This window comes from Amblyomma maculatum, chromosome 1, assembly GCF_055883805.1.
Source record: "Amblyomma maculatum isolate TAMU_Amacu chromosome 1, ASM5588380v1, whole genome shotgun sequence".
Taxonomy (NCBI): domain Eukaryota; kingdom Metazoa; phylum Arthropoda; class Arachnida; order Ixodida; family Ixodidae; genus Amblyomma; species Amblyomma maculatum.
Window position 1 is genome coordinate 140,880,252 of NC_139344.1, and position 13,845 is coordinate 140,894,096.

Genomic DNA, 13,845 nt, shown 5'->3' on the forward strand with positions numbered 1-13,845 from the left:
GCACAATAGAACCTCTAAAATACACCGAGCTCAGTCAACTTTGGCTCAGCAGGCTCCGGAAACGGGAGCTTCTCATTGGCTTAGCGTTATGACGTCTCTGTTGAGTTGAGGAGGACGCGCGCTAGGAAACCGAAATTCTGTTTTTGTCGCTATTAAATCAACGCGGGCGGTGAAACGAATCGAGGTATATTATATGATGCAGGACAAGGATTACATTTAACCAAGCCGTGCAAAATTTCCGGAAAACGTTTCACGACCCCTTTAAACGGCTACATTTGCTTTCTTTCTTTCCTCAAATTGTTACGGTAAGCCGTCTCTAGAAATCATTTAAGAATAAAAAGTAGATCGAAAGCTAGCTGCCATCACTGCCAGTGGTGCGCCGCCGCCTCTGTGCCACATAGACCAGAACGGTTTCTTGGCGGGCTAGTTGGTTCATATCTAACTTGTATTGCAGCGCGAACCACAAGAAGGGACGACGACAGACAGAGTGAAAAGAGCGCTGACTTCCAACTATTTATTTCTCTAATATGCCACGCGCATTTATACACATTTGAAGCTTCAGCAGGAAAGAGCAGGAAAAGCAATCGGCATGAAAGGCATAGGCGATAGGACAAGGCCCTAATCACCATCGATCCAGAAACTTCAGCTCTTTCTTGGTTAGTGCGACTGATGGCATGCTTACACACCTTTCCTCTGTAAGAGCTATGTTTACCGCCTCAATTATCTCCCTGACACACTGATCATTGTGTCGAGCAACGATTGCGCTTTTTTGGAACGCAGTAACACAAGGTTTTCTGCGGCGACGTGTAGACTCATCGCCGCAATTACGACAGTGCGTGCTAAGATGGCCCTGGTCACCATCATTTACATTCTTGTTGTGTTCTTTCAATCTGGTATTATATACACCTGCCGGTATGTGATCGTTCTGAATGGATGGATGGAATATAGGAGCGTCCCCTTTGAAACGATGTGGTAGCATGTAGCTATCATGCTCATTTTTCTCTCTATATCTTAATTATTGATTTAGATTGGTTATCTAAACCATCATTCTATTTATTAAATTTTTGTTGCTACATTACTAACATTATGTCACTTCTCTGCTTTTGTCACCAATCTTACAGTCGTTTTTTTTGCTGGAGATGCATGCGTACAGCCATACAGTGCCATCTGGAAAAAGCAATTGAGGAAAACTGGCAGTTGCCCTTGGAGATGTGTAATCAAACTTCACCACAGATAACTTGAATTTCATTTTCCCTTCTATTGCAGGAGGAGCCCAACCTGCTCTTTCCAGCTTAGGCCTGCAAGACCAGCAACAGCTACCAGCAGGATAGTAGCGGCTCCTGGAATCCTGGCCTGCGGAGGCCGCCCACAGAGGACTCGATCATCTATTCGCTAATTCCCAAATATTAGGTTTCAAAAAATACCCTTTCCTCCTCCACCTACCCAAGGGAAGAGCTGTCACGGTCAAGGATAATTAAAAAATTGTTCACGTGGATTCTTAATACTCCAGTTGGCCTGCATTTTACCATGCCATTCCATCTAGTTTTGCATGCAGCTTTAATGTGAATATTTTTTACTGTACACTATTTATGAATCCAGTTTTTGCAATAAAGCCTAAAAAACGAAAATGCTGTTTTTGCAACCTCGCATGCTATTATACTTATGCGCATGTTTTCAGGAACGGTGCATTTGTGTAAAGCTCAGCTAACATGCGCCTCTTTGATGGAAGTTTTAATTACACACTGCTGTTCAGAGCTTTGTTGTGTGAAAGTAAAACAGGAAACTTCAACCTGTTGCATATTCTGTTGTCTGTTTTACTCTCACGACAAAGGCATTGAGCACTAGTATGCGATTGAAATTTCCATGGCACATGCTTGCTGAGCTTTACACGAATGTTTTTGGCACTAATAGCGGGTTTTTACACTAATAGCGGGACCTGCAAGCAAGTTCCGGGAAACGTCCGAATGTCCGCCTCCGGCTCTCCGTCGGACGTCCGTGGGACGCGATCCGGATCCGCGGACGATAGTCCGACGGACGTCCGCTGTACGTATATCGAACATAACCGGATTTCCGTCGGACGGACGTCCGTCGAACGTCTATCGCTGTCTGGGGTAGCAGGGACGGCGCCAATCTCCAGTTAGTGATGATGCCTTTTGTTTTTGATATTTCAAGCGATTTTGTGTGGTTCTTGTTCACTCGCTTTCGTGCGACAGGGTGCATGATCCCTTAAAACTACCCTGGAATGAATATTAGCATGGTCTTCTAAAAGGACAAGTAAATGGAACGTCCCACGGAGATCCTTCTTTTGAGGTTCGAACATAGCCCAGAAGGGAGCTCGCAGAGACGTCCTGCGGATTACCCTGTTAGGATGTGGGAGGTAGGCATTTAAACGGGACGTCCCTGGGAGTTGGTGTGTTGTCTGGGAAGCTGCAATTGCCTTGGCAATCTCCTCAACCACTGCTACACTAATCTTTAGTGACTCAACAGCAATCCGCAATTTCGCACGGCAGGATTCACACGCCTGCTTTCAAAATTCTATTCAACCCGGCCCTGACCAATCAGTTGAACAACCTGGCTCATGCGGGCAACCCTGCAGGAATGAAGCTGCCCACAACACAGCTCGAGCGCACGTCAACCGCGCAGGGCCAGCTACAGACCGAGGCAGTGCACGCGAACGCCTGGTTACCTGTAACGAAATTACTCTCCATTACAAGCAGCAGCGCCTCCAGTATCCGCTCCCACGTACACAATCACTATATATATATATATATATATATATATATATATATATATATATATATATATATATATATATATATATATATATATATATATATATATATATATATATATATATATATATATATATAAACTCGAGCAGGTCACCTGGCGCTAGCTCCTGGCCCGTACCTTCCTATCTCCAGCACACCTTGCCCATATCCACCCCGGCCTTTTCTCCCCTGAATGCACCCTCTGCGGGGCATCCAAAGCATTTCATCACATCCTCTACATGTGCTCTGAGCTCCAGCCACCCCGCAATTGGCTAGCTAACAGACATCGAGCGATTAGAGATCGCGGTGTCCAGCTCGGACCCAGCTGCACAAAAGGAGCTGGTGGGCTGGGCTCAAAGAGTCGCTGAGAGCCACAAGCTCCCGGCCACCCTACGCGATATCGAGCCGACCCACCAAAACAGACAATAAGGCTCAAGAGTCAATAAACGTTTTGTTGTTGTTGTGGCTCTATAGAAGAAGGAACAGAAAATGCACGGGCCTGCTACTGGCTCTGTAGCTGAGTCACCTCCGCTGCCTCGTGCAGACAGAAGAGAAAATAGAGAAGAAAAGGAAGAGGGAAAGAAAGACGTACGCGCGCAGCAACAGCCGTCATCCACCACTGAAGCGGCGGCGGGTGCAATGACGGCCTGCAACAGATACAAATTCGGTGGCAGGCCAGCCCCCGTAGCAAGCGGCGGCGACCCACCTACCCCAGCCCCATCAGGGGAGTACCATTCACCACCATCACCACCATCACCACCTTGCAACCAAGGTAAGGCCAGGTGGGAAAGTGAAAAGTGAAAACGGGCTGGAATTCTGCTGCCGATTGTCACGGATGAAACATATATATATATATATATATATATATATATATATATATATATACATATATATATATATATATATATATATATATATATATATATATATATATATATATATATATATAACAACAGTTTCCAGCAACAGCAGAAATTTCCCACATTTTCAATAGGTTGCAAATAAATTTCCCTTTTTTCCTCAACAGCTGCATCATGGTAGAGGAACATTTCCCACGATTCTGCGGGTCTGACATAACCCTAACAACGTTTTTAAAACAACGACTATTTGTGATCACTGTTAATTTTGTTGCAATCATTATTAAGGTGTACAGCTATTTATTTGTATTTTAACATTATAGTTCCTGCTATTTTGTTTTTGGTTTTAAGCACCTTGAGTCTTTCACGCGCGTGTCGCCTGTGTCGTCCAAGTATTTTTCGAAGATAGCAAAGAGCATCGAGCTATGATCGTAGAGGTTGTGTGATTCTCATGCAGTTGTTTAAACACCGCAGGTACGAGTGATCGTGATAATTAAAGATTTTGTGTCAGTTGAGGGTTGAATTGGAGACGTGGCTAATGTGAGTGGTTTCGTGATTTGTGCATCACGAAAGCTGTGGTTTGATATCTTCAGAAATGGACGTTGGAGAGCTGTTGAATTACAAGGTAAGCGTCTAATTATGCGTTTGATTTACCTATGTCGTTCATTGCGGCGTTCATAAAGCATTATATACGTTGTTTACCTCACGATACAAGCCTGCGAAGGAGCCAAAGCGTGGCTTGGACGATGATGAAGAAACGACAGACACGCGGCCGAGAAAGCGGCTGCAACACAATGCTCTTGCAGGTGGAACGATGCGAGTGTCGCGATTTGGTAAGCAAGTTTTTGGTTACATTAACCGATAATCCTTGCTTCTTTTTTTTTATGTGTCTGTTACTATTCTCAACGCAGCTCCTGTGCGCGAAGAGCTGGAGTCCGCCCAGACAGAGATGGTAGAAACCGCTGAGATACCGCAGCCTGACGCTGACGTATGTTCTGCTTTACCGTTCACTTATTAGTGGAGAGTTTGGGCGCCCTCTGGCCGTATTACTCAACGATCACATTACAAACCTGTCGCAGAGCTTTTACAAACCGACCAGTTAGCCCTGTGGGCATATCGACCAGTAGACGCGGGGCTAATTGACAGATTTGTGACCATTTTTTTTTTATTTTTGTGATGTGACCATGGTGTACGTGATCGTTAAGTAATTTTCCCCTGAACTGTATCACATTTGCAGCAGTGCAGCTGGGATCGCTTTTCTGTATTGAAAGTGGTATCCGATCTAATAGCCTAAAGTCGTTTATTCAAACCTGTCTGTCAGCCAGCAAATTGTGGTCGTCGTTTCTGCTTCGTTTCTGGTAAATAGCCGAGGACACCCGAGTTGTTGGTATCCCTGATTAACGCGAAACATTAAGGAGGTCGCGCCGCTGATAATCTGGCAGCCGTCAAAAGTAATGATTCCAGATTCTAAAATGAAGTTGCAACTCGTTGAGAGGGTCCATATGAAATCAGTCTTGGCGAGGAGGTTTTTGTAATGGCTATAGTTCAGTAAATATAATAAGTAAAGTGTTGCAATGCCCCGTGTTGCCGATTGAACCCAGGCTCATCGGGCTAAGTGTGTTAAGAGGAGGGCCTAGAGCAGGGGTCTCTAACTCATGGTTATGCGGGCTGCATTGGAAGAATTTTGTCCATCACGGGCCAGAAGCCTGAAAATAACAAGAAAAAAGATTAACACAAAAACCAACAAAAAGAAAACAAGGACTGCCCATAAAATAGATAAAAATCAGTCAAAGCATCTTTTCCCTAGATCACACCTTCCCATTCTTTGCTAAAAACAAAAGCGGCGCTTGCTCGATACTACCTAAATGCGGACAGTGGTAATTTCAGGATGGCTCAGAGAGACCTTCTGAAAATGTCTAATTGTTAAAAACTGCCACAGTCACTTATCACAAAAAGAAGAAACTGCAGATTTGGAGTGAAAAAGAGGACTTGTCCGTTGCCTTGTTATTAAAGGCAGCAGTTGTCCATCCAATTTTCCATCAAATTTAAGGGGTCAGTGCCTCTTTCAGTTTCATAAGAGTATGTTTGCCATCTGAAGACGAGACCTCTCAGTTAATTTTAGTTGCAAAACTATTTTGTTGGTAAAGCCAACTCGTGCAGGTTGCACATGCTTTTGTAACAAAGGCTGAAATTTTTGATGCCTGCGGGTCTCATCTTACACGTCTGTTTGAAACCACTGACCTAGAGAATTCATTGTGATTGAGTGCAGTGCTGAATTTAATAACCTAGTTGAAGGGAATCTTTCCATTGATAATATATTTTGTATAGGAAATTAGTAAGGATTGCCGGTGCACCTCTTTGCAACGGTTCGAACCCCTGGTTTGGGGCAGCCCTGTGGTTATGAAGGAAAGCTGTGTAGATTTTCCTTTGTAGCCTCATTGTTACATGCAGGTAGATGTTGACAGCGCTTATTTTCTTGGTGCAATATCTTTGGAATTGTCAGCCCTTTCTTGGCTACCAGTTTTGTGTTTACTTCTTTTAAATGCTTCCTAGTGTACATTAATTTTTGTTATAACCATCGCTGTAGTGCAATACACACAAGGACACAAGAAGAGGAGACAAACAAAGCACTCCTTTCGTTCTGTGTCCTTGTGTGTGTTGTGCTACAACGATGGTTACAAGCCTAAGCATCCGCATTCATTTGTTACTTTTCATTTGATTTATTCTTCTCTTTTTAGATTGACATTCTTGATGACACTAATCTCAAGAAGCTTATTCTCAATTTTGAGAAAAAGGTGCTTAAGAACCAAGAGCTTAGAATCAAGTACCCAGATCTTCCTGAAAAGTGAGTTTCTGCTGCTCCGTGTGTCTAGGAAGCAGTAGGTGCAATACATGCTTCATGGGCTGCCAATCTTAAGTGCCTAGCTCTGAATATGTAACTGCTATTGCTGCCTTACGGCTTGCCATTACAAAAAAAGTAATTGCATGATGAGTCTGATATTTATCAGTATTTAGTTTTTGAATAGGCAGTTAAATTAAATTTTTGATCAGGCTATTATTTTGTTGTATTAATGATGTCATGCTCAATGTTTAGCTTAAATTGTGTAATTGTCATTACTAGTCTTCTTCATTCACTATTACTTTGCTCCTGCTCCTGGTTGTGTTGATAATGACACTGGTTTAAAATGTAATGGTTTCAGGCAAACATCCGCCTTGAGGAAGCAAGTATGCTGAAGTGTTTCTTTTAATTTTTTGCTCATTATTTCTCCCAGTGATTTAAATATATAAAAATAACAACTATTTTTTTTCCTAGCTACTTTTCCAAATTGTGGAAACTTTATACTCATAGTACCTTATTTTATAAGCTGTTACATGTTTTGTTGAGCTCAAATTGCTATTCATACATTGTAGACATATGGGCAATATGAAAATGAGCTGATGCATTCACTTGCTTGGAACTTTACTGATGTTCTTTGAAAGTGTGAAATGAATGCAGTAATTGTCGTGTCACTGTTAACTGCTGTGAAGGCCGCACACTTTAAGAACAGCTTGTACTCGTGTGACTAAATCTATTTTATAAATGAGAAGTAAATTTATCTGTGAGACAGTTATAGTAAGCTTTTCCCACATTGAGCTGGCTAGACTAGAATTTAGTATAGTCAAAAAATGTGCTTTTGGCCCTGCCAGGTATAATACTGACTGTGGCTTATTATTTATAGTGTTATCGATTGCACCTCTCTCTTTTTATGTTTATTTTCACCTGAATTTAATCTCGGCCACTATGGCTTTAGTTCGATGGCAGCGAAACGAAAAAGGGCACCCCTTGTGTTGTGTAATGCTAATGAACATAAGAATGCCAGGTGTAAATTAACTTGGAGCCCTGCACTATGGTGTCCCTCATAGTACATGCGTCTCTTTGCAACGTTAAACCCCGCAGTTTACTATTTATAGTGTTTATAATTTCACTGCTGTTTTACTTCAGTGCTGTTTTGGCAGTGTATGTGAGAGTTCCTTTTTTCTTACGGTGTATTTCCAGGTTCATGGATTCTGAGGTAGAACTTAACGACATCCTGCAGGAGATGCATGTTGTGGCCACCCAGCCTGAACTCTATCCAATCTTGGTTGAATTGAATGCTGTCCAAAGCATTTTAGGCCTTTTATCCCATGAAAACACTGGTATGGTTCTTCTATTTGAATACATTTTGTCCCTTTGATTATCGACCTTTCTTGCTTGGTTTAGAAAGTGTAGTGTTTATGAATTATGCTAGTAATAAATAGTTAATTAGTGAATTATGCAAGAGAAGCACATTTAACTAGAGGAGGCTAATGAACCTTGAATGTTAATAAGTTGCATATTCCATAAACATATTTATGGGAATTATTTTGGAAACCATAAAAATTGTCTTCTTCTATGGCTTCATCATCAATTTCTTCCTTCATTTCTCTCTCTCTTTTTCTGTATGCCACTTTGTTAAAAATACTTCATGTCCATAAAGAAGATATTCGAGTGTATGGTCTTTACCAAACTGATGTTTGTGTTTGATAACTTATGTTATCGGAGGAAATGGGAGCCACATGCGTCTGACTAAGTACTATGTGGTGTAACACAGCTGCGCGAATGTATTGCGTTTGCGCACCGTGCGCGCTTTATTGTGCTCTCAATCCTGTTGTGGTGGCTTGTGTGAAGTGCTATGGAAGAATGTGACTAGAGATGCTGAATAGTGCAATGAACGGGGACTAAGGAGGTGGTAACCATTCCACGGTGCCAATTTTTATTCGCACGCACACTATAGAAATATGCCAAAGTAGCAACAGCCTTACTTCTATGTACCAACTAGCCTACATCTCCACTTTATTGTAGAATGCATTGTGCCAGATGCATCAATAGAGGCATGTAACTGGACTATGGGTACCATTTTCTGGGTGCTTTAATGCACTGATATCATGTTTATTAGATGCGCACCAACAGTGTGGGTACGTTGCTAACAACTGCTAAATGAGTTGAATAGGCAGGCAGAAAGGAGGCAGCACAGGATAAAATCTACGAGGAGCATCCAAAACATAATGCTCACTCTTTTTGTTTTTCTTAAACACTGTTTACAAAGAATATATGAAATTCACTAGTAGTACTGCTGATTATCTCTTGCACCTAATTAATTTTCAGTGCAATCTCAGTCTAATTGTTTTGGTTTGCTCCCCTGGGAAACAAGGGTGTACATTCCTTCTACATATCAGCATTTTCCCTCTTAGTGCATCCAGCCCAACCGCGGTGGCTCAGTGTTTAGGGGGCTCGACTGCTCTGTCCAAGAATGCGGGATTGAATCCCGGCCGCGGCGGCCGCTTTTTAATGGAGGCGAAAAGCAAGGCGCCCGTGTACTGTGCGATGTCGGTGTACGTTAAAGAACCCCAGGTGGTAAAAATTTCCGGAGCCCTCCACTGTGGCGTCCTTCATAGCCCAAGTTGCTTTAAACCCTAAAAGTCAGATCAAACATTTTGGTGCATCCGTGTCCTTGTGGTGTGAACGAAGGTCCCATTGTTCTGAAACGTAGATCCTTGAAGCGCAAAAATGAAAAATTCAGTGGTGCCTGTGTAAGGAGTGTGGAGAGACGCCGTGCAGTCAGATTTGGCCATCGCTTCTCTTGTTTCTTGTTTCTAATAGGAGGGAAGAGCTTCAGAGGCAAGCAGCAGCTTTGGGGATTGGTTTGGGATTTCTCTTAAATGTCTTGAAGAAGTGGTTTCGTGAAGTTTGGCGTGATGCTGGTACAAATGAAGACTGAGGCTTTTTAGGCTGTATGCTACTTTGTGTTTTATGGCGATTTCCACTGGTCAGTACGGAGCACGTTTTCTTGCTCCGGGACGACGATTTCGATTTCCACTGGTCGACCAAGATAGGTTGCGCGTATTCCGCTGGTCGTTTGGGGCAGCTCGGGACGCTCCAGCTCGATCCGCCGACCGAAGTCGGATCTCGCCGGAAGTCCTAGTCGCTGACGCGGTCACTTCCGGATGCTGCTGGATTCTTTTGGCTGTTTTTGACCGTTTCAGCGACATCGGCAGAGGACGCTGGATGTCACCGTATTTTGCGCGAATATGTCGAAGTGCGTCTATCGAAAAACGTCTGCAGCGTTAAAAAAATGAGAAAGCAAGTTGTTGAGGGCCGCGCTATCTATCAAGCGCAAACATTTTGGCGCTGGGATGCGGCTACAACTTTCGAAACCGGCTCAGCTTTACTTCCGCCGCGCGCTCTACATGTTCCGCTGGTCGACCAAGGCTGATTCGCTCTGTAGCGCTTTAGGTCGGCTCGGACGCCCAGCTCCGATCGACCAGTGGAAATCGCCATTAGTTTAGAAAGGCATTTGTATATTTCATGTGATAGTTATTTGCAGTTTCTTCGATTAAGAAACCTTGATGAGGTTGAGAAAATATGAAAAATTTTGAAAATTAGGAAAGGTAACCGTGTGTACAATTGCACTAGTTTCCATAGCGTAAATTCCTTCTTCTGGATGTTCATTTTGTGTCCCTTTCCTTTCTGGAGTCAGCTTTTGTGATTTTAACTGTTTTCCTTCTGTTGTGTAGTAGAATGCTCAGTTATGATTTAAGTCGGAAAAAGTGTGAGGATAACACAAGATGTTGTCACAGTAGCCTACATTAGACGAAATTCTCTTTCTTGCAGACATTTCTATAGCAGTTGTGGATCTTTTGCAAGAGCTGACTGATGTGGACTCTTTGCATGAAAGCCAAGAAGGAGCAGATATGCTTATTGATGCATTGGTAAGTGGTATCTCCATTTTTGCTGCAGTGAGAGGAAAATCACAACGAAGACGCACACAAGAAAAAGGACACCACGTGTGCTTACTACAACTGTTTAATGAGATGAAAGTGGTTGACGTAAGTCCTATATACATGAACTCGACAGAGTCAGGTCGAGGAAGCCTGTCGAGTAAAAAAATGACTTGTTGGGTCCAGCGATACGCAGTCAGGTCGAGTACAGTAGGAGGCAGAGCGGGTAGGCAGAGCACAATTCATGAAACGCTGGTCACGCCTCCTCTGATATCCGACCTTTTATCTTTCGCAAGTTATGCGACGGCTTAGCTGAGCAAGCTTCCAGGGGGCAGAGAATGCTACTGGGACATTAAACCAGTTTGCCGCTTTCTTCAAGCCATGAGTGACTTTGTGGATGTAAGGTACCACAACAGGGATCTCATTTCCCGGCATTTCATTCCTGCTTGCTCCAGCCTTCATCTTCTTCAGAAGCGTTCCACAGGCACCAATATCAACTCAGGGAGGCCGGCTTCCTTTGCAATTGATTATTAAAGCTAGCTTGTATCATGTATGCTCGACTTCTGGACCAAAGACTGCAATCAAGTGTGTGCATTCATTGCACTAAAACTCCCGTTATTATGTCTTAAAACTAACTAGCTCAGCAGTTCGGCAGTTAACTCTTTTTTTTTTTTTCTCCAGTAGCTTTAAAATAACTGATACTTTTGATATTGTTTAAATCAAGTATGCGTTTACTTCCTTCGGGACCATGCGTCAGCTAAGACTTTCACCTCTGTGTTATGCATATATCTTTGCGCAAAGTTTGAATAGAAACAGTTGTGCAAATAGTCATCTTGTACTATAAGATTCTATTTTTGTGACAACCTGCAGTGCCATTGAAGTTGTTTTACTAGGTGCATAAAAACTTGTGTCATCAGCTGCTTGGGACATTACAAATGTGAGGACATATTGTGAACGATTAGAGGCACTTGATTCGAGTGTAACATTGCTTGCCTAGCTTCTCTCGATATCGCTCGGCCAGCTGATGCACACCATGTGAGGTTTTGACAGAGCGTGGCAGCTCATGCCTATAGGCACCCTGCACCATCGGTTGTTGTGAAGCACTATTCTGTAGTGTTCACAGTGGGATTTGAAAAATTCCTCTTCTGCCACATTTTCCCCCTTTTCCCACCGCTTTTTGTACCCGGGTACTTCGAAAAGACATTGCTGAGCAAACTAGTCTTGATAACTCTGTCCGCCCCTCTTGTCATCTCCCGTGCTCGGTTGCTTGATCAGACAACACATCGCATGCTAGGCAGCGGAGTGGGGAATCGGCGGGACCCGCTGCAGTTTCGAGAGGCTTTCTGGAGCTCCAAAACGTTGATATTTTTCTTTCTTATTGTGTTGCAAACTTGAGAAGGCGACAGTTGCTGTTTGAAACGGTTTATCGCCAAAAAATGTATTCTGCAGAAAAGGAAAGCACACTGCCAATGATTAGTTGTCTTTGTACAACAGCACTGCTTAAGAAGCTACTTTTTTTTTTTTTCTTACCTAGTGTGCTCTTTGAGATGCAAGTGTAGCCATTTTAGATCCACGATAGCTGATGAATCAGTGCTGTTGTAGTTGCGAGTGCCGTGCTGGCATGGCTCTAACGTTCAATCACACTACGGTTGCATTCAAAACTACAGGTGTGGCGGACGTATAGGGGCAATTATATAGGGCGATAAAAAAAAAAAAAACAGACAAAGTGGTGCCTTTGTGCATGGTTTTTGTAGTGGTACTTTTACCTAGGTGGTAACAACAGGTAAAATCCTGACAACAAAAAATGCGAATGGAGCGTGTAGGCGTCGCGCTGCTCGAATTTATTTTTGTCGCAATAGTAACAGTTGCAAACGTTGAGCCTTCCATCTTGGCGCAAAGTAAATCCGATACTGCCACAGGTTTTGTGGCACACGATAAAATATTTTAGCCGTTCACATGTCTAAAGAGACTGTCAAGCGCGCAAGTTAAGTGCACTTACGGGAAGTGCACTTCTGGGACTTCGAGTGCTTCGAGTCACACTTTGGCATACGTGGTCCTAAATGGGAAAACAGAGTGCACTCGCAGTAAAAAAAAAAAAAAAAAGAGGTCGACAAACAAACAACTCGTTTTTTTAAAGATGTACATTAAAAAGAAAAAAAAATATTCCAAATTGATTGTTGTGCATTGAATTTAAATAAAAACAAACATAGCCTATTTTTGGTCAACTATCAAAACCATTTCAAGTCAAGACCGGCCAAGACGACTTCCTAGCCTACACAGACCAACTTGGCGATGTACCACGACGCAGCATCTTTCGATGGTCTAACGCCACTAAAACCAAATAATTGTATTAAATGCTGTTAAATAGCTGAAATGAACCCCTGTATCCTTTTTTTATGCATTACATTTTGTACCAATGAAAATCGCTGTCGACAGGGCTACGCACTCGGCCATAAAGTGCGTTCCCCACAACATACTTCAATCAAAGTGTACTTTGGGAGTGCACTCCACTTGCGGCGTCTAGCTCGGGCAAAGTGTACTTATAGTGAGTGACACTCTCCGTAAGTGCACTTAACTTGCGCACTTGACAGGGGTATAAGACCACCATTAGATCAGAAAGCAAGCTGCTCGTGATCGTTTACTGCCACTAATGCTCTCCATTGTTTTTCAATGCACGCAAAAGGGTTTATGTCAGTCGTGCTGATGTTTTGTGGGGACATCAAAAGTCCTGTGAGCAACACAATGCGAGCGAGAGATTGGTTCTTGTGATGAACCCAGGGGACTTACTTTGCGACGGACAGTTACAAGGCTGAGCGCATGTCTTCCGTTACTGAGTAAACTGTGTCCAATGCTTTCTTCAGATGTTGAATAACTTTATTACACTAAATGCAAAGAATCTAAATTCCATAGGACTGGCTTCAGCTAACTCGGTGCCGAGAGTTCAACCGACCACACCCAAGAACTACCATCCAACGTTCGATGTGCGGTCTCTAGCCACCACTGGCTCTAGTTGGCCGGTCCACACGGCTGCGGTCTGCTTAAAGCCCCGCGCTCTCAGTCACACACCAATCGTGGCCAGTTCCTGCCAAAACTTACTCCTAACAAACAATTCTCTCACCACAGACAATTCTCCCACCATTTTCTTCAGAATAAGACATTACCAAACACTAGCAAAGCTGCTTGCCGCTCTGGTTAACTAGTTGAAGAAATGAAGAGACACACGGTGTCAAATGCCCAAACAGTCCTGTCATTGCTTCGTGTTCGGAGCGACTGACTATGAAAAACAACACACTGCATGCTCAGCTGCTTGAGCTGAGAAACACAAAACTCGAGCCTCGGTGCCCTTTAAAGTTCTTTGAGGGCGAAGCCCCTGCTTCTCCAGTTTCTGCAATGTTTTGCATAGGCCATGTCCCTTTTGCCCCCCCCCCCCCCCCCCCCCA

The 13,845-nt window shown here is 43.3% G+C and overlaps 1 protein-coding gene across 1 annotated transcript in view; it reads left to right on the forward strand.

Moving 5' to 3' along the window:
* The first annotated feature begins 3,992 nt into the window (after nt 1–3,992).
* Nucleotides 3,993–13,845, forward strand: part of LOC146204171 (beta-catenin-like protein 1) — a 46,950-nt gene continuing 37,097 nt past the window's right edge. The window contains exons 1-6 of the mRNA XM_084589118.1: nt 3,993–4,253; nt 4,344–4,461; nt 4,540–4,616; nt 6,367–6,473; nt 7,665–7,804; nt 10,299–10,396. Coding sequence (XP_084445244.1) covers nt 4,224–4,253; nt 4,344–4,461; nt 4,540–4,616; nt 6,367–6,473; nt 7,665–7,804; nt 10,299–10,396 — 570 coding nt within the window. The 5' untranslated portion in view covers nt 3,993–4,223. The remainder of the gene's footprint in view (nt 4,254–4,343; nt 4,462–4,539; nt 4,617–6,366; nt 6,474–7,664; nt 7,805–10,298; nt 10,397–13,845) is intronic.